Source organism: Papio anubis, chromosome 16 (genome assembly GCF_008728515.1).
Source record: "Papio anubis isolate 15944 chromosome 16, Panubis1.0, whole genome shotgun sequence".
Taxonomy (NCBI): domain Eukaryota; kingdom Metazoa; phylum Chordata; class Mammalia; order Primates; family Cercopithecidae; genus Papio; species Papio anubis.
Window position 1 is genome coordinate 56,701,471 of NC_044991.1, and position 14,891 is coordinate 56,716,361.

At 48.1% G+C, this 14,891-nt stretch overlaps 1 protein-coding gene across 3 annotated transcripts in view; it reads left to right on the forward strand.

The window, feature by feature from the left end:
* Positions 1-4,785: 4,785 nt before the first annotated feature.
* The window catches only part of LOC101014317 (signal-regulatory protein beta-1-like), a 29,355-nt gene continuing 19,249 nt past the window's right edge, over positions 4,786-14,891 (forward strand). For 2 of the 3 annotated variants that reach the window (XR_002515172.2, XM_021921176.2), the window contains exons 1-2: positions 4,786-10,254; positions 11,068-11,388. Coding sequence is in view for 2 of the 3 variants with exons in the window: in XM_021921176.2 (XP_021776868.2) it covers positions 10,230-10,254; positions 11,068-11,388 (346 nt within the window). In the remaining variant the exon portion in view is untranslated. The remainder of the gene's footprint in view (positions 10,255-11,067; positions 11,389-14,891) is intronic. The other variant, XM_031656629.1, reaches the window with a different exon arrangement.

The following is a 14,891-nucleotide window of genomic DNA, read 5'->3' on the forward strand; positions in this document are numbered from 1 at the left end:
GCAAACCTTCAATGATCATTTGTTAACCTAATTAATAAATAAAGTGGTAAAACTCTCTGCACGGTGTGTAGCACATAGAAGTATTAACAGTGACCTACCTCTATCATCCACATGATTTTTGCCTCATATTCTTCTAAGCATGTCAGGTGTATTAATTTTATTTTCATAACTATATGTGATACTGCTATTATGATTCCCATTGTAAAGATGAGGGAAGTGAGGCACAGAGAGGTTAGCAATTTGCTCAAGGTTACTCAGTTGATAAGCGGCAAACTGTCATAAATAGGTTGTAATTAGCATGAGGCTTCTATTATTTTCCAGGCACTGTGCTAATGCTAGATGCATTAGGTGTGTAATCTCTCATTTCATAATAACTCCCATCTAATGCATGAAGAAATGGAGGTTTAGAGGGGTTAGGCGACTTATCCAGGGTCACACGGATAGTAAAAGCTGGAACGGAAGTTCACATCAGGTCTGCCTGCTCTACATCGCACACGTTTTGCTGTTCTCTGAGCGGCTTCTGCTGGCTGTATGGAAGGCGACACCTTTGCCCCCTTGTCAAGCCATCCAAGTCTTCTTCCTTCAAGACATAGCTCAAGGATCCCTTGGCTATGAAGCCTTCCCTGGCCTCTTCCCCACCCCACCCCTAGCTGCTGCAGTCAGCCTTCCTTCTCTGAGCCTCCATATCCCATCCACCTGCCCTTCACACCCCAGTGGAGCCCAGCGGTTAGAAATTCAGGCTCTCCTGGTGGTCTTAGGTTCAAATTCTGGTTCTGCTGGGTGGACCTTGATTCACCCTTTGTGTGACCATTTGAGCTTTGATTTTTTTTTCCCCATCTGTAAAATGGAGATAAGAAAATCAGTTCGCACAGGGGGCTGGGTGAAAGGTGTATAAATCTTAGCCAAATGCTTACTGAAGCATATACTACACTGTATTATAATGATCTGTGTAAATGTTCATCTCCATCTCTTAAGTGGAGGGCAGGAACTGATTCTAATGTATCTCTTTGCCCCTAGCACCCAGTATGGCTTAAAATAGGTATTAAATAAATGTGGAGTAAATGAATAAAAAAAGAAATAAATGAATCTTAGAATCCTATTCTCATAATTTGATACATAAAACCTAAGGACCTCATGTCACATAACTGCAAAGTTTGAAGGATCTTAGAGATCAACTTCCTGAGGTGTTCAATCTTTTTGACTATCACCCACAGTTAGTAATATACTTTATATTGCCACCCAGTGTGTGTGCGCATGCCCCCCCCCCCCCCCCACACACACACAGAGAAAAGTTTTGGTGAACAGTTCTTGCCTTTCTTATGTGGGATAAACTCACATAATTCCTCTTCTTTTATCTCTCCTCCCCTCACCTCCTATTCTATCTTCTAACTTTTCCCTTCTCCTCCTTTCATTCTTTTCTTTCCTCTCTCTTCTATCTTTTCCATTTAAAAAATTGCTGTTTTAGGTCCACTACATTGATTTCATGCCCTATGAAAGCATTGTGACCTATGGCTTGAAAATCATTTATCTAGTCCAACTAGACTCCTTGTCCAGCATCTCTAACAGGAGTTCTATACTTACACTTCCCTGATGAAAGAAAGTTCCCCCCAAAGATACACAGTTTCGTTGCTGGACAGCATTTATTGTTAGAAAATTCTTGCTTCTCTTAAGCAGAAATGAACCTCTTGTAACTTCCTCATTGGTCCTAGTTGTTCCTGTCTGGCTTGCTGGTCTCTCTGTAAGTTATCAGGCAAATCACCTCATTGAGTTTCCTTTTCTTCTCCTCTTCCTACAGATGTGTCCCACCGAAGTGCTGACAACCTACAGGTCCACCATTAAAGCCATTCTTTAGGGTTAAGGCATTGATCTTCACCCATCATCTCCCATTATTATATCTGCTTGCTCTCATGGAGATAGGGGTCACTGGAGTTAGTCCACCTGTAGTGGCTGAAGTCTTCAGCTCCTGCAGCAGAGAAGTTTGTTGGGATGATGTGAAGTATCAAAAGAGGGTTTCTTTAACCCTTAAATCTCTTTTGCTTGTTTTCTTTCCTCAATGGCTTGGATCTTCCCAGTGAGATGCTCAGTGGGGTTAGCAAATAGCATTTTGGAAATCACAACCAATATTGAAGGGTGAAATAGTATGTTAGCCTTTAACACCTTAGTCTAAATTTTCCCCTGTCAGTCTTTTTTCCATCACTTTAAGATCAGCCAGGGGAGGGGAATTATAGTGCTAGCCCTCTATAGGGTCTCCTCAGGCAAGAGGCAGTAACCAGCCTTCACTCCAAGGTAAGTGTCAGATTCTTAGGACTGAAAGATTCCCTTGACCCTACACGTCCAAACTCTCTTCATTCATTCATTGAACAAGTATTTGTCGAGCATCTTATTTGTGCTACATCTTGTGCTAGGTGTTGCAGATACCATGGAGATCAAGAGAGTCCCCATTCCTGGCCTCCATGGTGCATGCAGTCTAGCAGTAGTGACAGTCACCAATGATAAGAAGGTGTGACAGGTGCTCTGCTAAGGTCAGGAGTTGAGGGAGCTTGGAGCAGGGTCTCAGCTCACTGTGTGCTGGAGTCAGGGAAGGCTTCCTGGGGTGGACATTTGAGCTGAGACATGAAGGACAAGGAGCCTGTGGCTGAGTAGTTAATCTCTCCCTGGCTTCCCTCCTTCTCCCCACCCCCCAGTGCAGGCAGCATCAATGCCCCCATCAAGTCATCATCCTGAACTCCTCTGGGTCATTAGTTTAAATCAGTAGTTCTTAAGTTTTAACTCAGTCAGAATGCTGTTTTGTTTAGTTTGTTCAACTGCAGATTTTAGGACCTCTGTAGGGTTCTACATCTGGGGTGGGGCTGTGATCTGCGTGTCAGTCCATGGCTCGTATCTTCGGAAATCCTGGTCTATATCAGAATTCCACGGTTTTGGCCTTTACGCTTGACTATTTGATCAGTTTCTGAAGGAAAGAGGAAAAGGAAGTTCAGGAATGCCAAGGTTATCTTTCTGGGATTGGTGAGTCTGGGGAGGCATTGGGAGGGTGGTGTTGGTGATAGCAGGGACTGGGAGTTCTCAGAGGGGTCCAGCAAGGGCCCTTGGTCCTGGCACCCAACAACCTGGGGGACCTTCCACCAGCCATGTTGTGCTCCTGCCTCACCTCACAGCAGTAGACCAAAGGCACATGGTAGCACTGGCCACATAATTAGCAGAGCATGTCCCAGAATAATTAAATGTTTCAAAACAGTAACAGCAGAGCAGTAAATCAAGTGCGGGTCCCTCTGAGAGTGGGGCCCTATGCAATGCAGGGGTCAGATAACCAGCAGGCTCAGCAGTGGGGTGAGTGGAGCCCCGGCCCAGACTGAAACTCCTGGGTACAGGAAATGAAACCAGGCCTGTGAATATTCAAAGAAGAAGGATCCTTAGAGATCACCTAGATCAGTTCCCTCCATGTCCAGCTGTAGAATCCAAAGCCCAGAGAGATGGCCCAAGCTCACCCTGCAAATTGGTGGCAGAGCCAGATCAGAATCCCAGCCCCAGGACCTTCCTTCCCCCTCTTCCTCTCCCCCGATCTCTTCTTTCCCGAGGTGGTTTCATCCTATGCAATGTCCATGTGGAAACTATCCACAAGTTGACAACTTGCAAATATCTATCCCCCATCTCCATCACGCATCTCTCCCCCAGCTCCAGAGTCCTGTGTCCAGCCATCCCCAACTGCAGTGGCCTCTTGCTTCTTCTTCTTCCCTGCTTCCTTCCTTACCCACCTCCAGTCTGTCCCTCCTCCAACACACACATACACACAGCCACCAGAGTGTGAGTTTGCAATCTGCGACCTGGATCCTGCTCCGGTACTGCTCTCTGCCCAAGGCATTGCACACAGATTATACTCCTACCTCATCAGCACACAGCCTCCAAGATCAAGTCCTGCAGTTTCTCCCATGACCATCTGTCCCCTCACTCTGCTCCCACCAAGTGACCTTGCTGTGGCTCACGTATGCCCAGCTCATGCCTGCCCTGCAAGTGCATGCCTCTCTTTGGAACATTCTTTTCCTAGAACTCCCTGTGACTTCCACTTCCTTCATTCAGGTCTCAGCTCATAGGCCCCTCCCAGAAAAGGCTTCCTGTGCACATGGTCTAAAATATACCCCCGCCACTCTCTATCCCCTGCCTTCTTTATTTTTCTTCTTACCAGTTAACCTCCCTGGAATTATACTGCCTAGTTATTCCTTTGTTTTTACTATCTTGCTCACTGCTCACTTGCTCAGTGCCCCGAATGATGCCTGCTACATAATTGGCACTCTATAAAGAACTGATGGAGGAGTAAGTAAATCAATAATCAAACAAATTGATTTAACACATGCATGTTCAGGGGCTCTTCAGTGTCAGGGGCTGTGCAAGGCAGTGAGGTCTCAGACATGGAGCAAGTGGACAAGGAAGGGTTCCTGTCCCCAGGGAGGCTGATCATTGTGTTGGGGAGACATGGACCTGTGTTCGCAGGAGGCTCAGAGTGACCTGTGCAGCTTGTCGAGGATGAGTCCAAGAAGATGGGGTGAGGGTAAAAGATCCATGGGTCCTTGGAGCAAGGAGTTGGATTTTAGGGGTATCAATGTCCTTTTTTTTGGAGACAGAGTCTTGCTCCGTCCCCAGGCTGGAGTGCACTGGCAAGATCTTGGCTCACTGCAACCTTTGCCTCCCGGGTTCAAGCGATTCTCTTGCCTCAGCCTCCCGAGTAGCTGGGATTACAGGCGCATGCCACCATGCCTGGCTAATTTTTGTATTTTTAGTAGAGATGGGGTTTCACCATGTTGGTCAAGCTGGTCTCGAACCCCTGCCCTCGTCATTTGCCTGCCTCGGCCTCCCAAAGTGCTGGGATTACAGGTGTGAGCCACCGTGCCTGGCCCAATGTCCCTTTTCTGAAGAGCTAGCAGCTCTCTGTCCTTTCTGGTCCCTCAGCCTGTTAGGCCAGCACGGGGGCCCATATTCATGATGAGGGCTCTTAGGTCCCCAGCTCCTATAAAAGGTCATGCTTATAGAGTAAGTGACAGCCAATTCTTGCCAGTGCTAGAATAAGGAAGGAGACTGACGTGACTCTACTCAGAGGAAGCTAAGCCTTACCCAGTGGATGCATGGCTCAGCCTGGGTGAGCCCTGTGGGTAACTTGGCATTCCTCAGGCCATCCCTTGGAAAACTCCATCTTCACCACTTCCCCTTTAGCCTTCCAGCCTCACAAGGCAGGCCGCCCATGGCTGCCCACCCACTGCAGCTTAGCCTGGGTGTCGCCAGTCTTCTCCTTCTGTGTAAATGGTATGATTAAGCTGGAGGGCAGAGAAAGGAACCCTAAAAGAAGCCCACTTCCTCCAGGAAGCCTTCTTTGCTTTCTCAGTGGGAGTGCTTCCTTCTTTCCCTTGCCCTGTAGCACATACCTTCCTCCTAGTTTATCCATGGGTCCATCCATCCATCCATCCATCCATCCATCCATCCATCCATCCACCCATCCATCCATCCACCCATCCATCCATCCAACAAACATTCATCCAGCACTTATTTACACTAGTGACCAAGAACATGGTCCCTGTGCTCCAGAGCCCACAGTCTAATAAGGGAAAGAATTATTATGCAACTAGTTTCAAGTTAACAATTTAATTATAACTGTGATAAATGCTCTGCAAGAGACGTATTTGAACCTACGGGGAGATATTAGGTAGAAAAGACTTCCCTGATGAAGGAATGTTTCACCCAAGACCTCACTGTCTGCTATGGTAGCCAGAAGCCACATGTGACTATTGAGCCCCTGAAATGTGGCTAGTGTCACCAAGGAACTGAGGGTAGATGAATAATTTTATCAAAATAAAATAACTATTCTGTGTCAGGCCCTGTTAAGGCCAGTCCAAACTAGTCTGGTTGAAAACACCAACAATTACGTCTAGTTCAGCATCCACCTCCTCCCCTCACCCCAGTCCAATGCTGCCCCCAAGTCCCTGCTGAAGGATCTGGAAGGGATGGAGGTAAAGCATCCTTTTGTTCCTCCTCCTTTCCCTGAATTGGGTCTGTCTATCATCTAGTGTGTTGGGGCCTGGGAGGGAAGATGGAAAAAGAGGGACCTTTTACCCAACAATGCTCTGTTCACTATGCTCTGTTCAACAATGCTCTGTTCACTATGGCTGGACTCTGGAAGCCAGCTGCCTCCTAGGGCACAGGTATGGATTCCTAGAAGGATCCTGCATGTGTGCATGCATGCATGTGCATGTGGGTGTGCCCATGTGTGTATGCTGTGGGGGTACACAGTCTGCTGCACAGTCTCTCTTATGCATGATCTGATCCACGTTTACAGCTCCCCGCTGGAGTCCATGCTGCAGTCTCTTACTCCTAGGCCCTCTTGCCAGTGGTCATCTCTCTTGAGTGGGATGCTCTAAGCTCAGCTCCCTCCTTTCAGTGGGGATCTCTCCATGGACCTCACCCCCTTGCCACTCTGCAAGGAGGAAGCTTGAGCTGCTGCCCTCCCACCCCGTCCCTCTACCCTGCCATCTCTTTTCAGTTCCTTTTTCTCTTGCTCAGGGCAACATCAAGGTGGATCAACAAATTCACTGTTGCTTCAGGAGACACCTGGAAAAAGAGAAGCCAGCCTCCTCCTCCTGCAGGCACCCAATATCTAGGAGTCATTTTAGGGTGCCTTGCTTGGCTGGGTGGTGGTGGGGGGTTGTGAGGTTGGGGGGAGTTTCTGTAACAACCTCCCCCAGGCTGACAACTCCTCTCTATCCTCTCCCTCCACTTTAGCTGAGCGTACAGACCCCAAAGAGATGGGATGGCCGGGGAGCAGGCCAGGCTTGGCTGCTTTGTAATCATACCTGGCCCCAGAGGTTCATTTGTTATTACCGAGTATCTATTCTGTGCCCGGCACTGTGTGGCTGCTGGTTACAGCCATGAATAAAGATCAGTAGTCTTCAGGGCAAATCATTTATTTTTCATGAGGGAAGTGGATAAAAACAAATAAGTATACATCAGGGCTAACCACTGGAAAGCCAAGTAATGCAGGGTAAGGAAATGGGGAGACCAAAGGGAGAGGCTGTTTTCATAGGGAGGTCAGGGAAACTGGTGGCTGTGTTTCAAATTCATGTTTCCCCAACTTGGAGCCTAGTAGACAATTTTGGGCCACAGGTAATCCGTGCTGCCATTGTGCAAGCCTAGTGAAGCCGTGAGGCAAGGGTTGGGTTTCAAAGTCTAGGGTCTTTCTTGGTTGCACGTGGTTGTGTATGTCAAGGCTCACTTCTCAACCCTCTGGGCCCATGTCTGATCCATTCTGCATTCCCAGAAGCCATGTCTGGGTCTGGGACAGGGCAGGCTTTTGATGCTGCTTGTTAAGCATGGAGGAGCCTCCAGGAGAAGGGACATCAAGGCTCAGCCTATCAGAGGCCAGCTTTGTGGCTTGAAGCTTGAGGCAGAGCTCAACCACTTCCCTGTCTTGCTCATGGGGAATCAGAGACGGTTGGAACCCAGTGAAAGGCTCCAGATGCCTCGCTGGCTAGACACCACAGGCCTGAAGGTTTGGGGCTTGGAAGGAGGCCTTGGCCACAATGACCACTTCTCTCACTGTGGCTCAAGCCTCTGCTCCAGGCATGGCAGGGAATGGGGTGGGGTGAGCAACTGGGAAGTATAAGGTCTGCTCCAGGCTGTCAGAGGCTGGCCAGTGGCTCCTGGGCTCTTTCAGGGCCTTATCCAGTGGTTGTCACCGGGAACAGACCAGGAGCACTGTGAGTCTCTCACCATGGCTACCACACCTGGGTGGGCCCTGGGCTCCCTCCTGCCTACCCTTCTGCTGGGACTCACAGGTGAGTCCTGATTCCTGTCCAGAGAGACCCTCAGGGCAGGCAAGGAGACCCCCAGGAATGACCAAATCCAGCCACCGTGTCTTCCTGAAGGGAGACTGAGGCTCAGAAGACGTGACCGAACTGTTTTCCTGCCAGTCAGGTGCTATTTTTCATCTTTTCTTCAATGTAGACCTTGTGGATAAAGGCAGTTGGTGGGAGCTGGGGGATCAGAGGAGGAAGTGACCTAATGGTGAGGGGCTCAGGGGAGGTCAGGAGGTAAAAGAAGAGCCCACCTCCCAGATTTCTTGATGTCAGCTCTAGTCTGGGTGGCTACCTGTTCTGGATCAGAAAGGGTGTAAGGGTGGAAAAGACAGAGAGAGAAAGAAGGAGAGAGAGAAGTCGCCAGAGTGATGGAGCCTCCAGCATTGGAGACATGGAAGAGTCCTGGACCCAAAGTCAGACCGGCCTTCTTACCCTCCTTCCTTAGCCACTGATAGGCTGTGTGACCTTGAGCAAGTCATGAGACCTTTCTGAGTCTCTGTTTCCTCTTCTGAAAGTGGGGACAATAATACCAGCCTCCCATAGCTGGGATGTGGAGAAAAAGAAGCATACACGGCTGAAAGTGTTTTCTGAACCACATGGTGCTGTGTGCAGGGTGGGTGATAAGGGCAGAGCACAGTTCAGAAGGTACCAGAGCTGTGTGCTAAGAGGATGAGTTCCTATGGCCTCCTGTGCTGCCCTCTGCCTGTCATCCTGCTTGTCACAGGTTGTTTATTTGCCTTTCCCCCGCACCTGACCAGATGCTTCTCAAGGGTAGGGGTCCTGTCTGACTCATCTCTGTGGTCTCAGCACCCAACTCCTGACCTGGTGCAGAGCAGGGGCTCAGGGAGTGCTGCGAAGACTTGGGGAGGTTCCTGCTCCAGAGCTCTGCAGGGCTGTCCTTAGGAGGAGGGGTGAGTCTCATCCTGCAGTTTTCCTGGAAAAATTCTGGAAGACAGGTCTCAGGTTATATCCCAGAAGCAGGAAATATTTTGTCATAGTCCTAGCTGTGTGTGAGGGTAAATGGAGCTGCTTTTCATGGAGAGTGCTCCCTGTCACTGGAGGTAAGCAAGCAGAGGACGGGGGTCTAGTGAGGTGTTGATGGGAGGGACCCGAGTAGGAGGGCCAACCATCCCTGTTGGGGTGATTCTTGACTTTACATTCAAATCCTTATAAACTTACATCCACAGTGGAAATCCTGATTCATCACCATTCCCTTCCTATCCCAACTCGGTCCTTCTCTAGTTCTTCCCATCTCAAAGCGTAGAGCTACCACCCACACAGCTGCTCTAGAGAAAACCTGGGAATTGTTGATCCATAATTCATTCTGTCCCTCATCCCCTATCCTGCCCGTCACTGAGTCCTGTGAGCTGTATCTTCCGAATGTGTCTTGAGTCTCCTTTTCTCACCACCCTAGTCCAGGCTACCATCACCTCGGCCTGGAGGCCTGTACCAGCTTCCCCACTGGTGTCCCTGCTTCCATTCCTGCCACCCTCCTTCCCATTCTCCACACAACCCCAGTTATCTTCTAAAAAAATGTACATCAGACCACTTTGCCCCTCTATCAAAGTCTCGTCTGGTTTCCCATCACTCTCAGAATAGAATCAAGATTATCACCATGGTCCCCAGGCTCTTCTCACTCTGGACCTCTTTGCCATGACACTAGGGTCCTACAGACTTCTTGGTTTCTCAAGCCCACCAAGCTATTCCTGCCCGAGGTCCTTCTCTCCTGCTATCCCTGCTGTCTGGAATGTCCTTCCTCTGTCCCTTCCCATGGCTGGCTCCTATTCATTCCTCGGTTTCAGCTTAATGATATGTCACCTCCTCAAGGAATTCTTCCCCAGCTGCCCTTCTAGAATAAGTCCTCCCCATATTCTCCATCTGTGCACTCTTTGGGTTTCCTTGAGGGCATTGGGCTCAGTCGTAATCACATTTGCATTTGCTTGTTTTCTTTTGATCAAATGCTGATGTGCTGCCTGAAGATGGAACCAGATACAGCACATAGTAGGTCCCCAGGGCCTGACACAGCTCTGGTGCCACTGGTGCCTGTGGGGTGTGTCCCATCCTCAGTGTGCAGTCACAGTTGCTCTTTCCTTAGCTGGACAGCCCTTCATCTCTCTGACTGGTCCATCTCAGAGGACAAGCCCTGGAGACTCGGTGCCTTTCAACTGTACTGCTGGCCCCTTCAACTCCAAGGACTTCTCCCGGGACTTCAATGTTACCTGGTTGAAGGACAGTGATGAACATCCAGCCTCAGCTCAGCGCCTGGTGCCTGACAATGAAGGCAATGACTTCATCACCAGCAAGGCATGGGTGACACTGACCCGACAGGATGTCTCATCTGAGATCACCTGCGAAGTCACCCACAGGGCCCTGCTAGAGCCCCTGAAAACAACCATGAATCTCTCCCAAGTGCTCCGAGGTGAATGGGCAGTCAGGTGGGGTGGACATTAACCCTGGAAGCATCCAGCTTTCAGGGGTTTTGCCCAAAGCCTCATTTCATAAATGGGGAAATGAAATTCCTCATTGATTTCCGATCGTGTGTATTGTGGTTATAAGCGCAGGTTCCAGGGGTTTACTGTCTGGGTTTTAATCCTACCTGTGCCACTTTATAACTTGTGGGATCTTGTGAGTTATGTGACTATTTAATGCCAGTTTCTTTATATAATAGGAATAAGATGAGGACCTACTTCATAGGTGTCCTGTGAAGATTAAATGAATTATTCCTTATAAAACACACATAACGGTGCCTGGCATACAGTAACTTACTTATGAATGTTTCATCTTGTTATTATCTGGCCCCAGACTCCCTTTCTAAACATCTTTGTTCTATTAATGTCATTGTTACAGTTTTTTAATTAAAATGTTTATTATTAATTTAATAATAATGAATAGCCACTGTATGCCAGACACTGTGCTCAGTGCTGGGGATGCAGCAACGAGCAAAATAAAGTCCCTGTCCTCATGGGCATCGCCTTTTACTAATTCTTAAAATTACATTTTCTGATATGAAATATTTCAAAAACACAGAATATAGCAGACACCCCTGTATCCTTACCCATATTTAATGAATATTAACATTTAGCCCTATTTGCTTTACATTGTGCATACAAGAAAAAATTATTTCTTTACAAAAAAGCGAGAGACCTTGGGGCTGGTCCCTGGAGAGGAAAGCATGGGTGGCCACAGGCAGGGGCTGATTTCACCAGATCTTACTTCCTATTCCTCTGTCTAGTTGTCCCCACCCTGAAGATCACCACTGAAACCTCTGGGACCCGTGTACGTGTGCAAGACAGAGTGAATCTCACCTGCCATGTCCTCCACTTCTATCCCGCCCACCTGCGACTCACCTGGATGGAGAACAGGCGCATGATCCAGACCCTGGCGTCCCCTCAGGCCACCAGAAATCGAGATGGGACATACTCTCTGGAGCACACGTGGCAGGCAGAGGTCACGCCGGAGGAGCGTGAGTTTGCTTGCTGGGTTGTCCACGATGAGCAGCCCCCGCTCAAGGCCAATGTCACCCTGCAAGGCCAGGTGCACAAGCAGGGGAAAGGTGGGTGCAGCCTCTGACTCAGCCCCTCTCGACATCCCCTGTGGGCAGCATGGCTGGGGAGGGTCGGAGACTCAGGGCGGCATCAGGTGATGGTGAAGGATGGAAGGATACCCTCAGCTGGTGATAAAACTCTCACGCATTCGCCCCCAAACTCCACTCCTTATGCCTTCCTCCACACCCTCCCCAAGAAGAAAGGAAGGGTGGGACTTCTCTTCCCTAATTCCATGCATTCTTGATGTTGAAAGTTCTCCACCTTAACAACTGACTGCAAGAAATGGCAGAGATTAAGGACTGCTGAGCACCAAAGTGCCTTATAGAAAGGCTATTAATCAAGACTGGCACAGTTGAAAGTTTCTGGATGGCACCTTTAAAGAGAGGCCAGAATTCTGAATTCAGCTGGAAAAGAGGGTCTGTGCAGGCCCATACACGGGGTCAGGACAGGCCCTTACAGTCGGTCGGACAGGCCCTTACAGTGGGTCAGACAGGTCCTTACATGGGGTCAGGACAAGCCCTTACACAGGGTCAGCACAGGCCCTTACATGGGGTCAGGACAGGCCCTTACAGTGGGTCAGACAAGCCCTTACATGGGGTCAGACAGGCCCTTACATAGAGTCAGACAGGCACTTACATAGTGTCAGGACAGGACCTTTGAGTCAGTGCAGGCCTTTACCTAGGGTCAGGGCAGACCCTTACACGGGGTCAGAACAGATCTTCCTCCTCCTCTCCCCTTCCTTTTCCCCCTCACTTTCCTTCTCCTTCCATTCTTCTCTTTTTCCTTGTCCTCTTCACTTTCTCCCTTTTTTGAGTGTTTTTTTATATTACCTTTTTTTTTGTTTTGTTTTGTTTTTACACTTTGATTTTAGGTTCAGGGCCCATGTGCAGGTTTTTATATAGGTAAATTGTGTGTTGGAGTTTGGTGTACAGCCTCTGTTATTTTTTGACTTTTTAATAATAGCCATTCTGGCTGGTGTGGGATGGTGTCTCATTGTGGTTTTTATTTGCATTTCTTTAATATTAATGATGTTGAACATTTTTTCACAAGCTTGTTTGCCGCGGATATGTCTTCTTTTGAAAAGTAGCTGTTCACATCCTTTGCCCAGTTTTTAATGGCGTTGTTTTTTTACTTGTGAATTTATGTAAGTTCCTTATAGATTGTGGATCTTAGACCTTTGTCGGATGCATAGTTTGTGAATATTTTCTCCCATTTTGTGGGTTGTCTGTTGGCTCTGCTGATAGTTTTTCTGGCGGGCCTTGCCTTCCGGAATCTCCTCTACCTCCGATCTCTCTCACTCTTTCTGTCCTCAAATGATTTTCCCCACAAGAGGGAGCTGTCTGCTGGCAGTTCAGATTCAGAGAGCGCGGGCTGCTTTCCTTTGGTCCAGCTTGGACCAGCTTGGGAGAATGAATTACCAGTCCAGAGTGGGCCTGTTGGGTGGTGGAGGCAGACAGTGTCCGAGAGGGTGGGTGGAGGTTATTAGGATTGGCCGGGCCTGGCGAACTAGGAATAAGCCAGCATATGGACTCACAGCTCTGCAGAACCACATGAAGCCAGAAAGGACAGTCCCTTTTGGGCGGTGAGGGTATTTGCCTCTGCGTACAAGTATTACAGTGCAGGCCACTGCCAGAGCAAGGGTGGACGGGTGCCGGACCAGCAACAACAGCCCGTCTTCCCACCAGGGCCTTCTACCTCCCCTTCTCTCTCTCCCTGACGGAATTGGCCTCTATCTGGCTGCTGTAAGGATTCTTAAGGAGAATGATCCCACTCAGCTTTCAATTTCTCCGTGCCTTTTTGTCTGTTGTCCAGCAGAAATAAGAAAAACACTCACCCAGCAGGATACACAGGTCTGGTTGAAAAACTGGAAACTGGTCCTTTCTGATCAGAAGCAAGTTACAATATTTCTTTATTGACTCATGCTGGGTTTTTCTTCTCTTATTTTTCTCTTTTGCCTGCATACAGTCTATCTGGCCCACTGCTGCAACATTAACCCCCTGGGAGCATCCTTTTCATTATACGGCTCCCCTATGTAGCTTTGTGGGGCCCCGTGCTCTGCAGGGGGAAGGGCAGCCCCTTCCTTTTCTGGCATTTAGGCCCCTTTCTCTTTGGTGTTAACAAAGCATTGCAGCTCTCCTTCCCCAACCTGGCTCATAAATGCCTTCATCAGCACCCTCACCTCTTACGCACTCCCCACTCGGTGTCTCTGTTCCTACTGGCTGACACCCGTAGAGCATTTACTGCACACTAGGCATCCTCAAATATGTTATCTGAACCTACAACAGAGCCCAGAGCTAGCACGGGGACCAAGGTCTCAGAGGTTCCAAACAGCATAGCTGGGGTTAGAATGTAGGCATGTCTGTTCAAAAATTCAATGTGTTTTTCTGCATTTTTCTTTCCTATCCTGCCTGAGAATACAAAGCTTAGTGTTATCTCAAGTCTCTTCTCAACTCTCAATTTTAAATGCTCTATTTCTGATATTTATTTCTTCCTGAATTCCTGAACTCCTGACCTCAGGTGATCCACCTGCCTCAGCCTCCCAAAGTGCTGGGATTACAGGCGTGAGCCACCACACCTGGCCGCAACTCCCTTTCTGAGTCAAGTTTTCCATCAGTGCAATGACAATTCTTACACCCACCTCAAAGAGCCCTGCTTAAGATTCTTTTCCTTGACCCCTGCCTGGCATCTGGACAATGGGACCCATAGCAAGTTATCTGCAGTGACTGCAGTCTCCATAGTGCCTAGCCTAGAGCTGAGCTGCAAGTAGGACAATATTAAAGGTCATTTAATATAGAACCAACTGTGCAGAAGTAGAGGCAGCTATGAAGTAACAGAAAAAGGCCTTGACTTGGAGTCAGAACTCCTGGGTTACAATGTCAATTCTGTTCACTGTGAGGCCCTTGGATGAGTCACTAACCCTCCCTGAGCCTTTTCTTTATCTGTTAATGTTAAAAATACGATTAATAATTCCTTGGATGGTCATTGTGAATATATGGTGCTGATGGTTACCATTTATATAGTGATTACTGTGTGCCACATATTCTACTTAGTTACATCCCTTAATTTATTAATTAACTCTGAGAGAAATGCAAATCAAAACCACAATGAGATACCATCTCACACCAGTCAGAATATCAAGTATTAAAAACTCAAGAAATGACAGATGTTGGCGAGGCCATGGAGAAACAGGAATGCTTTTACACTGTTGGTGGGAATGTAAATTAGTTCAACCATTGTGAAAGACAGTGTGGCGATTCCTCAAGGATCTAGAACCAGAAATACCATTTAACCCAGCAATTCCATTACAGGGTACATACCCAAAGGAATATAAATCATTGTATTACAAAGATATGTACATGCGTATGTTCATAGCAGCACTACTCACAATAGCAAAGCAGTAAAATTAATTCCTTGACATGGAATCAACCCAAATGCCCATCAGCGATAGACTGGATAAATAAAATGTGGTACATATACACCATGGAATACTGTGCAGCCATAAAAAGGAATG